General features: G+C 38.7%; 1 protein-coding gene across 1 annotated transcript; it reads left to right on the top strand.

Annotated features, from left to right (window-relative positions):
• Positions 1 to 837: 837 nt before the first annotated feature.
• On the top strand, positions 838 to 2053 carry LOC148098483 (uncharacterized). The gene is made up of 4 exons (XM_087852493.1): positions 838 to 984; positions 1079 to 1466; positions 1751 to 1790; positions 1900 to 2053. The coding sequence occupies exons 1-4, from the start codon at positions 838 to 840 to the stop codon at positions 2051 to 2053; spliced, it is 729 nt and encodes a 242-aa protein (XP_087708619.1).
• Positions 2054 to 21933: the final 19880 nt, after the last annotated feature.

Here is a 21933-nt window from a genome sequence, read left to right as displayed (position 1 = left end):
CAATATACATAGCAGACAGGAGGAATAGTTGACAGGAACATATATAAAACAGAAGTCTATTCAGCCCCAATGTTTCCACTGCCTGGTGCAAAGGGTAGTGGTCATCTCCCACAGAGCTGTTTCTGGTCAACAAATTGCCATTTTCTGCCCAGTTAAGGAGGGTGGGACTGACCTAAAAGCAGGGACAGTAATTCTATAATTCTATTGGCTCAAATGATTAAAACGGGGAGCCAATATGAACTAAAGCCACAGAGACCAAGCTGGTGCACTATGTTTGTGTTTGCGTGTGTGTGCGCGTGTCCGTGCCGTGTGTGGGATGGGCAGGCAGGCAATCTTTGGCTAGGTCTTCAGTAAGATATCTGTAATGTTGCTGTTTTTCACTTCAGGAGCATGAATCCTTTTTCAGATAATCTTCCTATGATGATTCCTTGTTTTCTATTGTCCACTGTAACCTATTTTCAACTATTATTTTAATAAATAATCATTTCAATTATTATCTGAAAAAAATTAATTGGGGAAAAGAAAATTGTGATTTTTTTTTTCTGCGTTCCATCTAGAGTGAAATGGATAGACTTACATGTGCTGTAATATTTGTATGTATTTTATGAAGGCTCATACGCGTTAAATTAATTGTCAGACCAACATTTTGTAAAGATAATTTGTGTTTTCACAGAAATATTGAAATGTTTTCGGGTATGTAAATATCAAGCAGGACCCTCAGAAACACACTTGGGGTTGAGGAAGTTAATGATGTGTTTGTTTCACATCAAAATGTGAAGAGACAACATTAAAAGCAACAGGTGTTACTGTATTCTATCAGAAGTGGATCCAGCAGAAATGTATGAACCTGTTAATGTGTTTCTTTTGCTTTTTTTTTTTTCCAGAATGGCCTTAATGAAATTGACCAATAACCGGCCTGAGACGCCGTACTTCAGGCCCCCACCCATTCACATCCGGGTGTTAAAATCTTGCGACCAGCTAAAGGTGATTCAATTCAATTTTATTTATATAGCATCAAATCACAGACACACAGGAGTAAGATCATAGAAATACATTTCTTTATTTATGTATTTATCAGGTGATCAGCTGGGATATCCAAGATGGAGGGGTCAAACCACTGTTAACCAAAAAAAATACGGTGGCAACAATCACCGACGGAAAGTCAGTGGCAAAAATTACTTTGTTTGAGGAATTCTCATCCAAAGTCAAAGAGGGCATGTCTTATATGATGAGGGGACATGAGCTGAGGGGCCAAGCTCCCCCTTATCTAATCAACATCACGGCGAGGACACAGTTTTTTAAAGCTCCTGCCCTTGCAGTCACAGAAGCCCTCATAACAAAGGCAGAGGAGCTTCTTGATCCACCTTCCCCAGCAACACCACTGAAGACGAGCCCAACGTTTGGAGGGTTTATTACAGTGGAAGCGGAGGTTGTGGAGGTAAATATTTGTGGTTCCATCAGAATTGATATTGCTTTAGGTTTTCAAAGAAACCATTACTTTTTGTCTTTAAAAGTAAAAATAATAATTTTTGTGTTTGTCGTCAAACAAACACAAAATTGTGAGAACAAGATCAACCGCTATTATTTTGTAAAAGGTTGTAGATTTATCATTAACAACAATAATAAAATAATAGATGTAGTAAGTCAAGAAAGAAGCACCTAGATGTACACACAGACTTATGCAATCACTATAACTGACATTACATTTTAATTGAATTTTCAGTGTTCTGCAGTGAGGAAGGTTTTCGCAGCAAACAACAGGTGCCTATACGAACGCTCCAGCTAAAGCAGGTAATGGTGCAACTAAAGTGTAGTATTGAAAATGGTGAAAATAGGCATATTTGAGATTTGTATTAGTTAATGAATAAATCTTTCATTCTGTCATGTTTGTGATTTTTGGGATGGGCATACCATGACTGTCTCCTTGTGGAGGGAGGCATCAATTTACAATGTTCATGTGGGAGATCAGATAAAGGTCTCCCACGTCAAAGTAAACCACTCTGCCTATGGTGTACAGCTCCAGACGACCTCCTATACTAAGATTGAGGTATGAAGAATCCATATGTTTGTACCAACATGTAATAGCAATGTCATTTACCAAAATGTTTAGAATTATAGGTGGTCCAAAAGATTGACTCTGTTCATCTGGACGTAGCATTTTCAGGTGGGAGAAACGTTTCGTCACTCATCCAAGTAACTTCTTCAGTCTCAGCGGACTGAGGGTTTCTGTGGTCTTTGATCAGGGCCCATGACAATTTTTATATTATTGATCAATTATTGATTGAGGTCAGTTCATATTATTGATGAACTGACCTCCCAGCCCAGGGGTCTGCAACCTTTAACACCCAAAGAGCCACTTGGACCCGGTTTCCACGCAAAAGAAAACACTGGGAGCCGCAAATACTTTTTGAAATCTAAAATGAAGATAACACTGCATATATTGTTTTTTTTTTACCTTTATGCTTTGTGTGAACAACCAAAGTAAGTAAGTAAAGTTTATTTATTAAGCGCTTTTCACAGACAGGCAGTCACAAAGCGCTGTACATAAATATTAAAATAAACAATACAATTAATAGAAATTATACACAATGTAAAAGATCAAATGTAAAGAATGTAAAGAATATAAAATATGTAGATCAGCAAAAGGCTTGTTTGAACAGAAAGGTTTTTAACTGCTTTTTAAAAGAATCCACAGAGCAACTAAGGTGTGTTGCTTATGAACTCTATGAAGTGCTACAGAGAAAATTACATTTTATTTATGTAATTAACACATTTTGAACTCTTAAAAAAATATAACAAAAGGAAAGACACCCAGCTGAACTAAAATGATCCATGTAGCAAACAAAAACTGCTGTGAGCCGCCACCCTTATATCGCCTTTGGGCTTTTAGAGCCTTGACCTGACTTTTAAAAAGTAATTGGAAAAAAAGATATTTGCAAAATTCTGCCTAAATATGTATTTTACCTGGTTAATGAGTGTGGCGGGCCGTGGTCTGCAGCGCCGCTGCAGGGGAGGCGGACGCACCTGAGCGGCACCCGCAATCACACCTCGCCACCTTAAAGTATGTGCTCTCTCTGCTGTTGTGTTGTCGGGCTGTGAGCTGAAAAGCTACAGCCGGCTGTATGTGTCAGCAACCGTGTGTGAAAAGCGGTCAATAAAGAGATGCTAAAAAGCGTGTTCATGCAAACATCGTTGGGTCTGCCGTGATATGTTTACAATAAGACTTACCATCCCAAACCTCTGCGCACAGCATCTGCAATTCGGGGCTTTCATCTTTACGCAGGACTGTAAGCTGTCATCTGTGAGGCGTGAGCGGTGTTTGTTTTAACATAGGTCATGGTGGAGCTGCTGACATAATGTGGATCCGAAGATCCATAACTGGCCTACCTGAGGTCTAAAGTCTCGATAAATGCACGGCGTTTCGGCGGGTATAATAATAATAATAATAATGGATTGGATTTATATAGCGCTTTTCAAGGCACCCAAAGCGCTTTACAATGCCACTATTCATTCACTCTTGCATTCACACAATGGTGGAGGCAAGCTACGGTTGTAGCCACAGCTGCCCTGGGGCAGACTGACAGTATACCGGCTTCCGCGAGTGTGACGCTTATTATGAGCGGTGAAAAAATAATAAGATATAATTTTATTTTTATATTTCAAAATCACAATAATCTTCCAATTTAGAACTACAAGTTAAAAAAAGAACTAAACACAAATAAAATACACTTCAGCTAAATACTTCTCATTTATTTTCCCAAACCACCCGGAGCCGCAGTATAAGGACAAAAGAGCCGCAGGTTGCCGACCCCTGTCCCAGCCTATTGTTCCTTCAGTGGCAAGACAAGGCAAGTTTATTTATATAGCACAATTCAACAACAAGGTGATTCAGGCTACGTCCACACGTACCCGGGTATTTTTGAAAACGCAGATTTTTCTATGCGTTTGCACCTTTCGTCCACATGTACCTGGTCACTGAAAACGGAGATTTTTAAAAACTCCGGCCAGGGTGGATATTTTTGAAAACTCCGTTTTTGCATTTACATGTGGACGAGAAAAACGGAGAAAACGCAGCGTCAAAGCTGTGCGCATTTTTTGATGTCACACTGTGCGCCACGTTATTGTTTCGGTGAAATGAATTTCTACAATACTATTACTGTTAATTGTACTCTCTGCAGTGTTTAAATGCTTACATATACACACATAGTTACTGTCCCTCCACACATACGACTCGGTTCTGCTTCTATGCCCCAGCTTTGTTTACTTTTTCTCACCGAGGCTTCTAGACTTCTGATTGGCCAACATTTCTGCACGGTTAGGAATATATCGCCACCTGTTGCTTTGGCATGTTCCTAGGCAGTGTTTCCCTTCATTTCTGCGTTTACGTGTGGACGGGATTATTTTTTAAAACGAAAACGGAAAATCTCAGTTTTCAAAAATACCAGTGGACGTGTGGACGTAGCCTAGAAAGGTATAGTAATCATCCACAACTATTTTCAGTTAAGGATGATAAAGGATTCAGAAAGTTTATTCATGCAGGCCTATATGATAGAGAATGTGCATGTTCTTTTTGTTTTCATATTTTAATGTATATTTAATTGTGTTGTGGTTTGCAGCGTTTTGTGTTGTTTCATTTTAAATTTGTTTAAAAGGAAAAAGCTGAAAATTTAAATGGTTAAAAGTTTAACTGTGAATAGTTGGTTTTTGTATTATATGATTTATTTATTACATTTTATGTGGAGTGAATAACAAAGTATATTTACGGTGGAACCTAGAGACAAAGCACGTACAAACTCCAAAACATGTACAAACTGAGAAGCACATACAAAACACAACAGAAGTGCTCCAGAATGTTAGGCCCAGTGTTGAGCTTTTGTTACCTAGAGGCTACACAAGCCAGCAAGTACCAACGACCGGATTTGGTGTGTGGTAGTAACAGGTAAATGAACTTTTTATTTTTTTAATTATTTGAATATATATGAGTGCTTGTGTATAAATACACAGACAATACACATATGCTTTCAACCATGCAATTTAAGTGATCTAGGTAGCTCTGTTTTGAAGTTCAATTAATGCTAGAAATGTGTTTTGGAGTTTGTACGTGCTTTTTGGAGTTTGCATATGCTTTAGAGTTTGTACGTGCTTTGTCTCTAGGGGCCATATATAAACATATATAAATAAAACCACTTTTTTTACATTAGTAATTCATTTTGTGCATAATTTTATATTGTTGTTAATAATAAATTAATTAAAGCAACAAAACAACCTGAAGAGCCGGTTCGAAGGCGAAAGAGCCGGCTCTTTTTAGTGAGCCGACCCGAAAGAGCCGGTTCTCTAAAAAGAGCCGGAAATCCCATCACTAGTCCAAATTCAGAGGCTGCTTCCACCTGAGGACCCGGCCTTTGTGGTCTAAAGAAAGCCGGGTAGTACGTCACGAGCTCCCTCGGTGGAGTGAAACTCTGCCGTCTGCTCCTTGCTATGTAAAATATAACTGGGCGCTGGCGTAAACTCTCGACCGTCTCACACTTTGTTTAATTAGTTTTCTGTTTGATGTTTATTCAGCTGTGTGAAAACCCCGGAGGAACCCTCCTGAGGGATTAATAAAGTTAAATTTAATTTAATCTAATCTAATAACTTTAATCTCAGCCAAACCGATTTAGTCACGAACGAATAAAAACACTGAAAAAGCCAAACAATAACATTTTTAAGTTATCAAAGATACTTACAGTATCTATCATGTTTAACCCGAGTAGCGGAAGACCGCGGGGATTTGAAGACGATGTGTCGGTCGGCTCAGATATTTAAAGTTTACACAGCTACATTCTCACCTGAAAATATGTTAAAAGTTTTTTTTGCGACCCACAAAGAGAAATAAGAGTAATATTAAAACTAAGTAGCTGCCGTCATTGTTGGAAACTGGAATTGGCTGGGCCGCGCTATGAATTCTGCGATATGCTTTTTCAATTTTGTTGTCCAGGTGGAAAATCTGGAGAAATTCGGGAGAATGGTGGCTCCGGGAGATTTTCGGGAGAGGCACTGAAATTCCGTATTCTCACGGAAAAATCAGGAGGGTTGGCATGTATGGTTGTGGCAACATCACTAACCTTGTCAAACACCTCAGAGTAAATCATATCACAGAATATGACGAGCGTGTGTTGAGGCGAACTGAAGAGGAGGACAGGGACAGGTGCTGTTAGGGCGAGACAGACGTCTCTCACGGAGTCCTTTAGTGCTGCAGGCAGGCAAGGTGTTCAAATAGCGCACAACTTCAGTTTTTTATTTCTATATGATGAACTCTGCATTATTAAGTGATAAGAACAAGTAATCTAGTGTCCTGTAATCATTACGACGCTATAATTTGAGATACAATAAATAAAATAAGTTTTTGTACAAAGTATGGTATTGGATCAGTATCGTCGATACCACCCTGAATATTACTTGGTATCAGATCGGAAAGGAAATCAGTGGTTGTCAGGGCTCTGTGTGCGGGCAGGCGGATCCAAGCGCAGGACTCGAACACAGAATTGTAAATCAAAACCTCAGCTTTATTGCTGACATGAAAACCAAACGTGAAGTGACTACAGAAACCAAAAACACACACTCACACACACTCTCTCTCTCTCTCTCTCTCTCTCTCTCTCTCTCTCACTCACTCACTCACTCACACACACACACTCTCTCGCGCTCTCTCTCTCTCTCTCTCTCTCTCACACACACACACACACACACACACACACACACACACACACACACACACACACACACACACACACACACACACACACACACACAGAGAGGTATAATCTGAGGGTACCACGCGTATGGACGCGGGAAAACACAGGGCTTAAATACACAGGGTAGTAATGAGGGAATGGGCAACAGAAGGGAGACACAGCTGGGAGAGATCAGGGCTAACGAGACGGGGGGGGGAACCAAGCTGCACACACTAACATAAGACAAAGACTTTCACAATAAAACAGGAAACATGAATTACTAAACAAGAACGCAGACTCGACACTGAGAGACAAAATAACATGGAATACATACATGGAACTCAAACAATACATGAAACCACAAATCCTTAAGCACGGATAAACAGAAACAAGAAACTAATAATAATCATCATTATCACTACAAGAGAATAAGAAAACAATCCATGAAGCAGAATTAAACCAAAATATAATAAACTCAAAATACTGGGTCCAACGGACCCAGAACCGTGACAGTGGTATCGCACATCACTACCGAAAACATTTGTCTAGGCTTGTATCTCACTTTTTTATTTCAAACAGTCAACATAAAATTTCACAGACATATTTTTATAAGGTTTTTAAGGTTGTGGTGTTAATTTTTAAGCCCATCGGCAGCAGCAACACTGGGCTAACACTAATTAGCTAGCAAGATTATAAACCTGGTGCTAAACTAAGAGAAGCCACAAAATCAGTTTGAATAAGAGTAAAAATTTACTCACCAAGTCAGTGTATCAGGTAAAGATCCACAGCAATGACAACAATAATCTCTTGAGCTGAAGCTTCTCCAGGTTTGCTCAACATATTCCACAAAAAAATTCTGGCCCCATGAACATGCGGACTGATCCGTGGTAGGGAGGAGGACGGTAGTTACGTGGCATTTTCAAACCACATCGTTTCATCCTTCCGCACTGAGAAGCAATATTTCCAGCTTACTTAGCTTTTCTAAGTAAAGAAAACTCAAATAAATTGAGTTGATCACCATTTTTGCATAAAGAGTACTGGTAAGTTACTTAAATTGAGTTCTAATAACAAATTGATAAAAATTGAGTTCTGCCTACTTAATATTTTTAATTAAACAACATTACATTTTTACAGTGCTGTTCTTTTCTTAATTCTATACTTCTTACACAATTACACTTCTGTTTCTATATGTAATTTAGTACAACTGTGATGTTTTTTTATATATTCAATGCCTGGTGGAAGGGGAAAAAAAAGGATAAAACATTTCAGAAAACCTCAATGTAGAGATTATTATTATGATATTGTATTATGACCCAAAACAATGATAAGAATAATCAGAAGAGAACTGCTGGATGATGGATATTTTATTATGACATGATGAGATATTTTGAGCAATTAACATTTTGACTCTTAATCACACAGATAACAGCAGAAATCTCTTGATCTTCTTTTTGTCACTGAACTTTCTACTGGTTTAAAGACCAGCATCCTCAGCTGTGACCTTCTCTGTCTAAGACACGCTGTCTGATTTTTTTTTTTTTTTTAATGTTAGTGAATCTTCCCAAATCAAGCAATGTTACTATTGCTGTGTTAGAACTACTGAAGGGAGTGTTAGTTTAGTTAAATTTTTCCTAATAATCTTTCACATTTTTGCAAAACAAAGTGACTTTATCTCAGTCTCTGACAAAAATGTCAGAGTATTCAGTCGCTGCTGCTGTAAAAGTGATAGATGGCAATATGTTAACAGTGCTGAAAGTTTGAAGGGACATTGTTTCAGCCAGCCCCCCTGCTGGCTGTCCTGTTCTTATCTTGTTATGATAAGAACAGGACAGGAAGCTAATATGATGACAACAGGAACTTCCTGGGTTGACAGTTCCCCCACAAAGTCAATTAATCAAAAATGTTGATCTACCCCCTTCTAATCAAGTATTGCAGTAATCGTGTTAATAGCATCAAATATTTGGATATCAGAAACATTCAATATGCAACATGAAAGGCACTATGAAAGCTGCTGTTTTATACCAGGAGTTTCAGGTAAGTCTGGATGAACTCTCTCATCTTTGTTTCTGGGTCTTCCTCTGCTTTCTCCAGGATGCCTTAAAACAAGTTGTCCATCATCCCTCAATCACAGTTTCTTCCAAGAGTCTCGGTGTGGGAATTTACCAACTCTAAGGTCTGCATTTTCTGCAAAAAGTGCTTCCACCTGCTGCTGGCTGAACTCCACTGAGTTCTCCACTGTAGAGAATTTCCAGTAAGGACAGGCACGTGTCAGAACTGGATAATTCCTTATCTATAGATTCCGATATGTCCACCTTATTACTGGTGTATGTAGAGCAGGGGTGTCCAACTCAAGGCCTCAAGGGCCGGTGTCCTGCAGGTTTTACATATCACCCTGGGTCAACACACCTGAATCAAATGATTAGTTCATTACCAGGCCTCTGGAGAACTTCAAGACATGTTGAGGAGGTAATTTAGCCATTTAAATCAGCTTTGTTGGATCAAGGACACATCTGAAGTTGGACACCCCTGATGTAGAGGCTGCTCTTGGGAATTCGTCAAGGCAGTTTTTTTTGGTGGGTGTAGCGCCTTTGCTGCTGGAGGGAATCCATGTCTTTATACGAAATACTTCTCAGATCTTCATTATTGTACTCCAGTGTGCTGAATTTTATGAAATTATAGGCTGGCAGAGAAAACTAATGACCGAAAAATGTTTGTAATCATTAACGTGCCGCCATGTTCAATACTGTTGAGATTCCCACATCACTACAGGACGGTGCTACAGTTTGAGTAACATTTAATTCAAACTTACAGATTTTCCCTTTCCATATCTGAAAGCATTGTCTACCTACAAAACAAAGATCCAAACAAGGAACTTTGCTTTGGGACTGCAGTACATTTTCAAAAGTGGAATCATTTATCAAACTGTAAAAAGCTCTAAAATGGCTTTAAAAAGTAAGAGGTGAAAAGGCAAGTGGCTGTATTCAAATGACACACAAGTTTAAGAATGGAAATAGGAGGCCTGACTGGAAGAACATAAGATACAAAACAACAACAGAGTTCTTAAGCATTTCTTTATTTGCAAATTGTGTTATGCTAAAATATTATAACTATAAGACTCAAAGCTCATTAGAACACATCTTTAAAAACATGACTTACAAAAACTACCCTTAATTCATTTCCAATTCTTACTTACAGTCATAAAAACAAGTTCAAGTTTTTACAGCTGAAAAATTCCTCAACTCAGGTCTAAATTATATTAACCTTTATATGTCGAAGTGCTTGCACGAATGGATATAAAGCACAAAATATAAAATGTAAAAATATAACAAATATTTATTATTGATATATTTGATGTCAAGGTTAAGACAGGTGAGCACATATGATCAGTGTTGGTCAAGTTACTTGAAAAATGTAATCAGTAACTAATTACTGATTACTTCCCCAAAGGGTAATCCCATTACTTTACTGATTACTTATTTTCAAAAGTAATTAATTACTTAGTTACTTTTTAAAAACACAATTTACAACCTGAATAGGTGATAAAGCAATAGCTCTTTCAACCCAATTCTACTTTTTCTGCATAATCCATCATACAAAATGTAATCAAATGGAAAGGTCTCTTTTTAAAACTTGTTTTATTAGTTTTAATCTTTTAACTTTATGCATCAAGCAAAAATTTAATTCTATTAAATTTTCCATTCTCTGACTGGAAGAAATTTGTTTTACATTTCAACCTATTTTCTGCACATTCCAGCACATAAAATAAAATATTTTTTTGTGTTTAGACTCACTCTTTTAAATAGATGCAAGTAAAACACAGCAGAAAAGAAATAAAGTCAAAGACTAGCGGTCCTGTTGCTCTATTTTCACCTGTAAAGCAGGAGTGGGGTAGGCGGAGGTTTACCCTGGTGCAGGTGTGCCGCAGCGGTCAGTTGAAGAATCCACGAGTTTCTCTATGAGTTTCCCATTACGTCGTAGCGCACTCTGTGTTTGCTTGGAAGTTTAGGGGTTTTTTTGCTGTAAAAAGGAGTTTTCCTCCCACGCACAACGGACACGAATGTTTTTGTCACTTTTTATGGACTCAAACTCAAAATAAGGTCAGTACTTCCACGCTTTAAACGCTGCACTGTCATACTCTCTCCCGCACTCGATATATTATCCATTGTTGATCTGCACACAGCTGTTGTCACGAACGTCGCACTCGCTTACGTCACTGTCAGAGACATTCTCGCAAAAAACTCACGGTTTTAGTAACGCAGTACTGCAGTGTTCCTACGGGAAAGTAATGGTAATCTAATTACCGTTTTTGCAATAGCAATCCCTTACTTTACTTGTTACTTGAAAAAGGTAATCGGATTACAGTAAGGCATTTTTAGGCACGCCTGTCTGCATGTTATGAAGTAACATTTGAAGGTAGAACTGTCTGTATATTTCTGTTATGTCTTTTAAATGGATCCTTACCTGTAAACCAAAGTGCTGGTATCCAAAACACAAAGACTGTAATCATTGTTCCTCACTGTCTCTTTCTTTTATTTCTTCTATTACACAAGCTTTATAAATACATTCACACCAGTGTCCTAGTATATGCAATAAGTGATTTAAGTCATAAGTCACATTTGCACACAACTTTACAACTGTGATACCACACCCACACTGATAACACTTTGAAAGACATGATAGAAAGTCAGTATCGCTTCTCATCTGCGTGTCTGTGTTGCGATTAGAAAACATGACAAGTAAGGGTATATTTTTAAGTTGATCTTTTTAAGAGTATCTTTTAGTATCTTAAAGTACTTTGAGCAGTCATAAGACTTCAAAATGGGCTGTTTTAAAGTGTAATTTTTTCCTGTCCTTGCTGATTACAACAACTTAAAAAATATAGATTACTATTCTGCTAGTTTTACCAGGTTCATGTCATTAAGTATACTTTGCTTTAATTGCTTTTTGGCACGAGGGACCGACAGGTCAGCCTTACAGATACATTGGCTATGAAGCATGCACGAAATATACTGTGAAGTCAACGTGTGCTATAAATAGGGCTGGACTGGGACAAAAAATCAGCCCGGGCATTTTGACTAGAGACCGGCCCACCAGGTATTATAGGAAAAACCATAAAGCCTTTGAATGAAAACAGTTGTAAGATTTGGATAATTATTTGTTAAAAGCTAGAAATTTTAAATGAGAATAAGAAAGAAAAGAATTTCTTTGTGCCCCCCTTTCCCTGTTAATGCTCTACCTGGCCCCCTGGCAAAACTTTGCTAGACCCACCCCTGCACAGTTACAAGCTGTCAGCTACATAGAAAAGGATCCTGGTGTAAGTTGTCTCTCAGAAACAGTTCATAGCTTTCCTTCAACCCATTCATGTCACCTAAAAGGTAAACCTGTTTCTCCATCACCTGTTCAGCTCTGATGATTCAGTAAGGACATCTCCTGGTTTCATCTTCATGTTTCCCTCTCACCAGATAACCAAAGCGATATCATGACCAGCAGCTTTTACAGCCGTGGCTCCAACAAACATCAGCTGATACTAGAAATTAGTATTAAATAAATTCTAACAACAGTTTATCAAGTTTAAAGGCGCTTCTGCTGTTTAACGCGACCTCCGCTAGTTTCCTCTTTCTGGCGCAAAGCGGGAGATAAACAAGCAAGAGAGACGGGACTTGCGGCTTAAACACCAATCAGCTGATCATTGATCAGTTTCATGATTGAAGTAGCAGCAGGAGAGGGAGGGGGGAGAATGAGAGAAGAAGAGGCAGCTGACAGCGTAAAGACCAGGGGCGATTCTAGGATCAGAGCTTTGGGGGTGCTAAGCACCACAAAGCTGCCCAGCCAGGCAAGATAAACCTGTCTCTGTCAGTCCCTGCATCCTTAAATGTTGTCCCGAGTTCTGTCTGACTGTCACTTTGGTGCATTTAAACCCCTGCATCCTCCCTGTCCTCATCGTCTGTTGTCTTCATCTTCATTATCAGTCATCATAATTTTACCATCTCTGTGCAAGTCTGCAAATTTCTTTATTAAATCATAAGATTCTTAAATTCATCAAGTCTCTCTCTGCCTGGGTCCTCGTCACAAAACATGACATCACTGTTTTGTACATTTTAACACAATTTAATCGGTGAAAGAAAAACAAATCAAATCACTTTTTTGAAAAGTCTGTAACAAAACCATCAAATCTGATCAAGGTTATTTAAATGTTGCCAAAGAAGAATGGATTGGAAAAAAAAAAATACATATCCTAACCTTAATTACTGGGGGAGAATAATGAATGATGCTCACAGTAAGTAAGAAGTAAACTGAGTGCACTTTTTGGACAGAGATTCACTTTTAATGTGTATGTATAATATAATGCATAAAAATACACTCCCAAAACAGAATAGGTTATTACAAATAAATTATTACAAAATATTAATAAAAACTATAAAAATGGAGGCAACTTTGCCTGTGGTAGAATGTATACAATGTATGAAAAAATCTTTATTGCAGATACTAATTTTACTAATTTAATAAGACTAATTTTGTGTTGTAAGATTTATAAGTTTCATGCTTTCATAGTGGTACTTGCACATTCATTCGCACATTGATGGACTACAATCCTCTACTGTACAAGTAGTGCGGTAGGACAGACAATCACACACACACTCCTCATTGGACGGACTCTATTGCAATACACCCGTTTTACCTTTTACCCTCTCTCAGATGTAATGAGAGGTAAGTTGGGAGTACTACAATCTCTTTCCATCCCACCTGTTTCAACATGTGTCTCTTTCTCTGTTATATCTTATCTTCAATTTCAAACAGTATCAGAACTGCTCTGTCTTTAAGACTGTCTGTATTTGACTGTATTTGATGAGTGATGTTACTTCTTCATTTTCTCTTCTTCATTTTAATGTCACTTACTTTGTTTTGTTGAATTTTTAGCTGCTGCAGACAAATCAGTGGTGTCTATAATGGAAGAAACAATACAGCAGTGAAGAAAGGCTATACAAATGTGCTTGCACTGTAAACACCATGACATTTAAGACACTATAAACATGCAAATCTTAACCCCTTTTTTATCTACTGCGTTATGCACGTTGAGTTTAAGTATAATGATATGTGCTATATAAATAAAATTGCTATGGTCAGTACGTCTGGAAAAGTTACTATATTAATAATGTTTTCCTTACTTGAGGCTAGAAGAAAAAGTTGGCTGAGTAGCTCAGCTTTTCGGCTTCTCAGTATGACAGCTGTATCATTTTACTATGTTCTAACAAATAATGTTTAGGTGTACAAGTGTTTAACAATCTGACAACAACAATGCAGCTCGTGGCCTTGTCTATATGGAAATTTGATATAAGGTCAACAAATACAAATATAGATCTTGTTCTTTATTTACATTCCAGAGAATAGTTTAGTCAGTAAACAGTATTTAAGTGTTGATTGCAAATAAGAGCAGGTTAGGCTGAGACAGTCATGGCCCGCTTCATCCAACCGGTCTAAAAGGAAACGTGGTCCTTAGCAACACCGCTCATCAATCTCATCACAGCAGCAGCAGTTCCACACTAAAGGCTTATCACAGCAGCAGCTCAGCAACCAATTCAGCGTTAGCCTTCCCACCCAGGTCGACCGACATCAGGACCACTCCTATGCTAGGGCACGGCATGTCCCAACATCTGTCCCTAAGTCTAGGGTGAGGGAAGTTGAGTGCCCTGGCCTCAGCCAGATGTTTACAGATGTGTTAGAACAGCTGCATGGAGGACACATATGAACACAAACAGGTGCCATGTGGTTTCATGTGGTTAAATGCAAGGAAACATGCAAGAAATGAATTACAACAAAAGCATAAAATAGCTAGATAAATGAGGCAAACAACATAGGAAAGTGGAACTGGCTGCAGGTGTATGTGCAGGAGAGCACATTGTAAAACTGGGGTCAGGGATCTGTAGTACATGTGATTAGAGAACTTGAAGTTTAACCAGTCTTAATATATTGATATGTTTCTAAAGCACTGTACATAGGACTTATTATTCTTTACTTGCTTTCAGAGCATCTAATATTATAATGGATGCAGCTGAAAGAATAAGAGGAAAACCATCCTACGAACATCTAAACATATTATTTTGGTGAAATTTGCAATTGTGCTTAAACCATATCCATACAGTGCTTTTTAAATACTGAAGTAATTTTTCTATTACTTACACTCATCTACTGCTTTGGCTGCAGCTGTGATTTTTTTCAGCCTCTATCATGTGTTTAACATCTGATTTTTTTCTAACGTTGTATTTTAATACTACTTACAAATTCATCTTCATTAAAAATGCAGCATCACTCCCTGTGCAGTTTGCAACTGGTTACGTGCTGCCAGTACTGCCTATTTCATGTCAGCAGTGGGAAACCCTTGATTCATTCATTGAGTCGATACCCACCTTGATATGACCAGTTAACCCAGTTACTGACTTTGGGATGTTGAAACCATAAACCAAACTATAAATTTATAAAGACAAAAACAAAACAAAAAAATGTCTTACTTTCTTCTGTACATGGCCCATGTTATGCTTTTGTGGTAAACAAGGGACTGGGTATATCCTTACACACTGAGGTCCCCTAGTGGCTGAAAGGAGCTACACAAGAAATAAATGTAAAAAAATAAAAAATATATTTGTTCTTCATCTTTACCTTTAAAAGAAAGAGAAGAAAAGTATTCAAAATGAATATTTGTACATTTTATTTACAACTTACATAATAGCATTATTCACAGCTCATTAAGAATCTCATTAAACCCAAAGTGAACTTCTTAGTGCGAGATGTGACTGTAATTAAATTCAAAAAGAAAAAGAAAAGAAATCTTCAATTAGACTAAAGGGAGAACACTTTCAAGAATAAAGTTGAAATAACATTTTGAAAAAAAGTCTAAATACAACATTGAGATTAAAGCTGTTGTTTGAAGACAAATAACTGCCACAAATACTATACCCTCTACACAATGCATTGTGTGGGTGAGTTGGTGAAATCATACTTCAGAAGGAAATTATTTCTCTAACTCTAAGCACGTAAAAGCAGCATGGTGATAGCATAAGGATGTTGAAGAGAAAGCTTCATCTGGCCCGAAGGTCAAATGTGCAGTAAAGAGGCTGTATTGTGTATCACAAGACACAATAAGATAGCTGATCAGGTTGTTTCACTAATTCACAACAAGACATTTTGTAGAGGGTATAGTAGTTGTGGATGGTACAGTGGTGTGATGATAATTTCCATGGCGATGCTCAGTGAAGTCTGACAGAAACAGCAGAGTCCCCAGTGGTTTCATAGTGTATTGCAACTTCATCTTTATCCTTATTAAAGGACACCTATGAAAAATAAATAGGTCAATAAGTCAATAAATAAATAAATAAAAATGATCAGACTGGTCTTTCTAATTGTCTATGATTTCTATTATAACCCTTTAATTTTGATTTAATTAAAGTTTAACTTCTAATGTTAGCTTATCATGTGTGTGCGTGTGCGTGTGCATCCACTTGTGCTCTTTAGATTTTTTTTCTGTGTTGTTTTCCTGTCAGTCTGCAAGTAGTGTAGCCTGTTACAGAAGCTATTGGTTCTACCTTAACAACTGCACCTTACAACTTCTACCTTACAAGACCAAACTTTTAAGTGTGTGTTTTTAAGGTGGTCTAATCTCCGGTCTTGACCTTTTCTATCTGAAGAGATATATGTGAATATTAAATTACTTTTCCACGTACTGTTGCTTGAACCATCTGTGTTTTGTTCCCTAAAAAACAGAAAAAAAGAATTAAATTCTATTTTGATTATTATTAAGAATTGAGATCTTTTAAAACATCTCATAATTAAACATACCTTTAGTTCTGGCCCATGTGTTGACCATTACCACAGCTGTTATAAGTGCTGCTAAACCTACAAGGATGATAATGGACCTCGAAGAGGATGAAGCTGCAAAGAGAATAAAACCTTGATATTGTTTACTTCCAGCTAACAATTTTGCTGGACTTCATTTTAATAAAAACTAACATCCTATTTACCTTGTGAGAATGTTTTTCAACACTCTGAAAATCGTTGCCCTTTGTTGACTATATCTTACTTATATCTTACGTTTTAGACAATTTGGTTTGAATTTGACTATCTCAAATCTGGGAATAGATAATGTGTAATATATCCATAAACTGGTTTTATTATTTTGTGCTTCTCATCAAACTGTTCAGGTTTTATTTATGTTCTTCCTTTATATTTTTTTCAAGGTCAGAATGGTTCGTTATTATACTAAATTTAGGAACTCCAATAATGAAAAGGTGTTTTTTATTTCAGAGAATTACACTGAGAATTACATCTCCTTGGAATTGTTAGTCTGCTTGCCTATCGATCTTGCTTATAGATATTTTGTACTGACAGAAGATGGCACTAAACATGTTTTTAAAATCTTAACTTTAAGCTCTTATTTCATAAAACCAGCTACACAGACAGTGTCCATGGTCTAAATTAGTCTTTATACCTGAAGTGTTCCATGTCCACTTTAAAGCTGAGTGTCTGGCAGACCCTGAACTTCAACAGGTAACAACAGCAGTGATTAGGAGTCAGGCTCCAGCCTCCATTTCTACCTGTTCATGTTTCTACAGTCGAATCACAGTGACAATCGCTTGGTTCTGGTTTTCATCTTTGCTTTGTGCTTTCGGTTCTTTGTTCATACCTAAATGCTAAAAGAAAGATCATAAATAAATGGCCTGTATTTGTATAGCGCTTTACTAATCCCTAAGGACCCCAAAGCGCTTTACACAACCAGCCATCCACCCATTCACACACTGGTGATGGCAAGCTAGGTTGTAGCCACAGCCACCCTGTGGCGCACTGACAGAGGTGAGGCTGTCGGACACTGGCGCCACCGGGCCCTCTGACCACCACCAGTAGGCAACAGGTGAAGTGTCTTGCCCAAGGACACAACGACCAAGACTGTCCAAGCCGGGGCTCGAACCGGCAACCTTCCGACTACAAGGTGAAGTCCCAACTCTTGAGCCACGAAGTGTATCCTTGATGCATAAGAATCCACTCAACAGATAATCTTAATGTAACCATGATAATTGTTATGTTTCATTTTCTGTTCTAATGAAAGGGGAATCTGAGTAGAGAATAGTTTGAAGTAAATACTCACTGGAGAGAACTGAAAGATCAAAATCTTGAGTTGGTTTTACTGCTGATGTGCAATGTTTGTAGCGGTAACGACCAACATCCTCAACTGTGAGCTTCTTTATAAGCAGAGAACAGTTTGCTGTAACACTCAGTCTGTCTGATTTAGTTTTGGCCTCTTCACCAATCTGCCCAAGTGTGATCAGCTCTACTGCTGGTTGATCTTTTGAGAAAAAGGTCCATGTAGTCTTGTCACATTTATTCTGGTCATCGATCACATTCGGACAAGGCAGAATGACATCATCCCCAACTCTCTTTAAAATGGATATTGCATTTCCAGATACTATTGAGAAAATTGAAGAGAAATTTAAAACACACTTATTACAAATCAGATCTTTTTTTAAACCATCAGATTAAATATGATTTTATATCCAACAGAAGTTTATCAATGTATCTCATACTCAATTAAAACAACAGAGCCCGTTTAGTTGCCATAATACCTAAATGAACATATTGCTAAAGATATATTTTATTGCCATTAAAAATGAGTTCTGTATCCTTACCTACAACCTGAAATATCAGGATCAGCCATGACGATATTTTATTCCATCTAAGTTTAACCATTGTTCCACCACTCTCCACTCTCAGCTTCTCTGAACTGGTTCCTCTTAAAGACTATTTGTAGTTTTTGTAATTTGTAATTAGTGAGTCACTTCCTCATTGTTACCTCAGAGATTTTAGTTTGTTTTTTTTTTCTCACGTTTTTGCTGATTTAAATGCTTACATTTAATTTTATATTCCCTCACCAAGGACTCACCAGATAAACGTGACTGGGAAGTTGAATGTGTGTGTGACTATTGGAAATTTGCTTTTTTTCTTTAATGTACAGTATATTTATAAATAAAGTTGGAGATATTCGCAAAAAGGAAGCACATAAGAGCAGACACTTAGTTATTCACTGCTATGAGAAAGAAGGTATATCATACCATTTCTTGTTCCTCATTACAGCTCTTTAGCAACCTTTCTAAGAATTAAAGGGGAAGTGTTTTTGGTGAGAATGTGGTGAGAAAGGTCTAATAATCACCACACAAACACAGAACATAAAATGGTTAACACACTGATGAACTGGCTGACGATTAGGCAAGTAAGGCAAGTATCCTCAGTATTACTACAGTATGTAAATTAAATGTCTTTTTTTCCCCCATAAAATATACATTTGTACAAAACCAACTTATATTCCCACATCAGGTGATTGTTTAATGCTGTCTGAGATGGATTTAAATTTATACTATATTAAATTAACTGTATTATATTATAGAGTATTAAAATAGATGGTTTATGGTCATTTTATTAATATTTGAGATTTCTTTGTCCAGTATGACATGTTGCTCCCACCAGATAAAATAGCAATTTAATAATAAACAGAAGGCGGTAATTTGATTTAATTTACCTAAATGTATCAGACACTCTAATAGACAACCTAGGCAATCCCCTTACCCCTTTGTGATGCTGTAATGTAATTATTGATCTAGTTAGCACCAGTAAAGGTCACCATTCAGGTGGATCCACGGTTGGTGTGGCTCATCTTGTTCACAGGACTTGTTCACCAGATACAGTGCCTCAAACCCAAAATAATGCAGATACTGTAATTTAAAAACGATGAAACTAGTTTATGGCTTTAGGACTATGACTTTAGCGATAAAATAATGATATAAGGTAGATATATTCAGATATCGATCTGTGCTTAATGGGCTTTTCTCTTTCGTTCCATGCTTATAAAGTTGCACCTGTCTTACACTTTAGAAACGCAGAATTTGATTTGGGTTTGTGGTAGCCTGGTTGAATATGACGTTAGTTTGTATCATAAGCTGAGATAAAGGTCACTCTGAAGACCGATGAGCATTGTCAACAGGTTTACTGACATTCAAAAGGGTAAAACTAAAAACAAGACAAAAAATACAGTCATGATATATATATGTGCAGCATAATATGCATTCATATATCACCCTGCTACTACATAGCATATGTCATATGTGTAATTATGTAAACTTTTCAAACTACTACTGATGCTATCCCAGACGACCTCCAAAATCGCAGGTAACTAGCTTAACAAAAGGACTAGCTTTACAGCCAAATACTGCATTAGCGGACAACATATTGTACAAAAACAAAGTTGTAACTTGAGGTTACTCTATTCCGTAACCCCTGTTCTCTGATAACATGAGTGAGGTGTCTCACTATGGGGAACGCTCTCTCAGCGTTGTCCTCAGAAGCCTCTATATCATTACTCCAGCCAGTATTGGCTGGCAGTCGTGACGCTTGCATCAGGGAGGGGCCACCCTCCTCCCTATAAAAGGGTGTGACGCAGCGTCACCCGTCATTCAAGATAAGCTCACCTCTTCCTCGCTTCGTGCAAGGAGGGTGATCTGGTGAGACACCTCACTCATGTTATCAGAGAACAGGGGTTACGGAATAGAGTAACCTCAAGTTCTCTTTCAAACATTCGTTTCGGTGTCTCACTATGGGGATATGCAGACTCCCGTACTGCCAGATAAGCCCATCTGAACGACTGACTGCCAATTTAGGAGGTCTCGTGGGGACCCACACTTAACACAGTGTGGGCTAGAGACGGTGCAGTGACATCCAACCTGTAAAACCTTGCAAAGGTCAAAGGTAAAGCCCAGCTCGCAGCTGCAAATATCTCTTCTATAGAGACACCCCTAAAAAGGGCCCAAGAGGTTGCCATCCCTCTGGTAGAATGAGCACGAAGTCCCTCCGGGGGGGGCAGACCCGTGCTGGAATAAGCCAATTGGATCGCCTCAACAATCCAGTGGGAAATGTGTTGTTTGCTAACGGGCTTGCCAAGATGTGGTTTAGCCCAGGAAACAAACAGCTGATCCGACCTCCTGAAAGCCTTCGTTCTCTCTATGTAGGTACATAAAGCCCTAACTGGACAGAGAGCATGTAGGCGCTCCTGTTCAGGGGAGGAGAAAGGAGGAGGGCAAAAAGCTTCCAGCTCCAATGGGGTGCACTGGAGATAAGGATTTTTGGGCACAAAGGCCGGATTTGGCCTGAGTGTGACTCTAGAGTTATCCCGCGTGAATCGGGTGCACTCTTTGTGTATTGACAGCGCATGAATATCACTGACACGCTTCGCAGATGCGAGAGCCAGGAGCAATGCAGTCTTCAAAGACAGGATTTTTATTTCCACCTGGTTTAGTGGTTCAAATGGTGGCTGTGAAACTGCCCCCAGCACCAGGGATAAATCCCATTTGGGAACGAGAGGTTTAGACACTGGGTGGAGCCGTCGTGCCCCTTTCATGAAACGGCAGACTAGCGGGTGATGGCTCACCGGGCCATCCACGAAGCCCACATGGCAGGCTGAAATGGCTGCTAGATATACTTTAATTGTGGAAAAGGCCTTTCCTTTATCTAACAGTTCTTGGAGAAAGGAGAGAATTGTTGTCACAGAGCACTGAAAGGAGAGAGTGTGAGACTTTCCACACCATTCCTCAAATACCCTCCACTTGTTCTCATACAATGATCTTGTGGAGGCGGCTCTAGCACTCTGAATAGTGGCTATAACACCCTGGGGGAGTCCTGCCGTACTCAGATTCAACCTCTCACGGGCCAAGCCCACAGAGCAAGGCGCTCGGGGTGAGGGTGAAAAATCTCCCCCCTGGCTTGGGAGACTAGGTCTCGTCGGAGAGGGAGAGGCCAAGGTTCGCTCCACAAGAGGGGCACAATCTCCGCTAACCAATGGGACCTCATCCACCTTGGGGCGATCAATATCATTGTTAGCCCTCTCTCTCTACAGTGAACACTGAGCGTTCTCCCTCGAGGCAAACAGATCGACCTGTGGCTGGCCAAAGCGGGTCCAGATTTGGGTCACCACATGTGGGTGCAGGGTCCAGTCCCCGTACTGCGGGTTTCCCCTGGACATTAAGTCTGCTCCCAAGTTCAGAGCTCCTGGAATGTGAGTAGCTCTCAGTGACAACAGATTGATGCTGCTCCACATGATCAGTCTGCGAGCCAGCATGTGCAAGGGACGGGAACATAACCCGCCCTGTCTGTTGATGTATGCCTCAACAGTGGTGTTGTCTGTTCTGAT

This window comes from Neolamprologus brichardi, chromosome 15, assembly GCF_056152115.1.
Source record: "Neolamprologus brichardi isolate AB-2024 chromosome 15, ASM5615211v1, whole genome shotgun sequence".
Taxonomy (NCBI): domain Eukaryota; kingdom Metazoa; phylum Chordata; class Actinopteri; order Cichliformes; family Cichlidae; genus Neolamprologus; species Neolamprologus brichardi.
Note: the sequence above shows the minus strand (reverse complement) of the source record. Positions and strands in the feature narration are given on the sequence as shown.

Excerpts from the sequence above, each read along its gene's own strand:
- LOC148098483 (XM_087852493.1), top strand. The coding sequence starts at position 838 with ATGTATGAACCTGTTAATGTGTTTCTTTTGCTTTTTTTTTTTTCCAGA. Across the intron at positions 1,467-1,750 it reads TTGTGGTTCCATCAGAATTG|GCAAACAACAGGTGCCTATA; the intron begins ATATTGCTTTAG and ends AAGGTTTTCGCA. Across the intron at positions 1,791-1,899 it reads CGAACGCTCCAGCTAAAGCA|GGATGGGCATACCATGACTG; the intron begins GGTAATGGTGCA and ends TTGTGATTTTTG.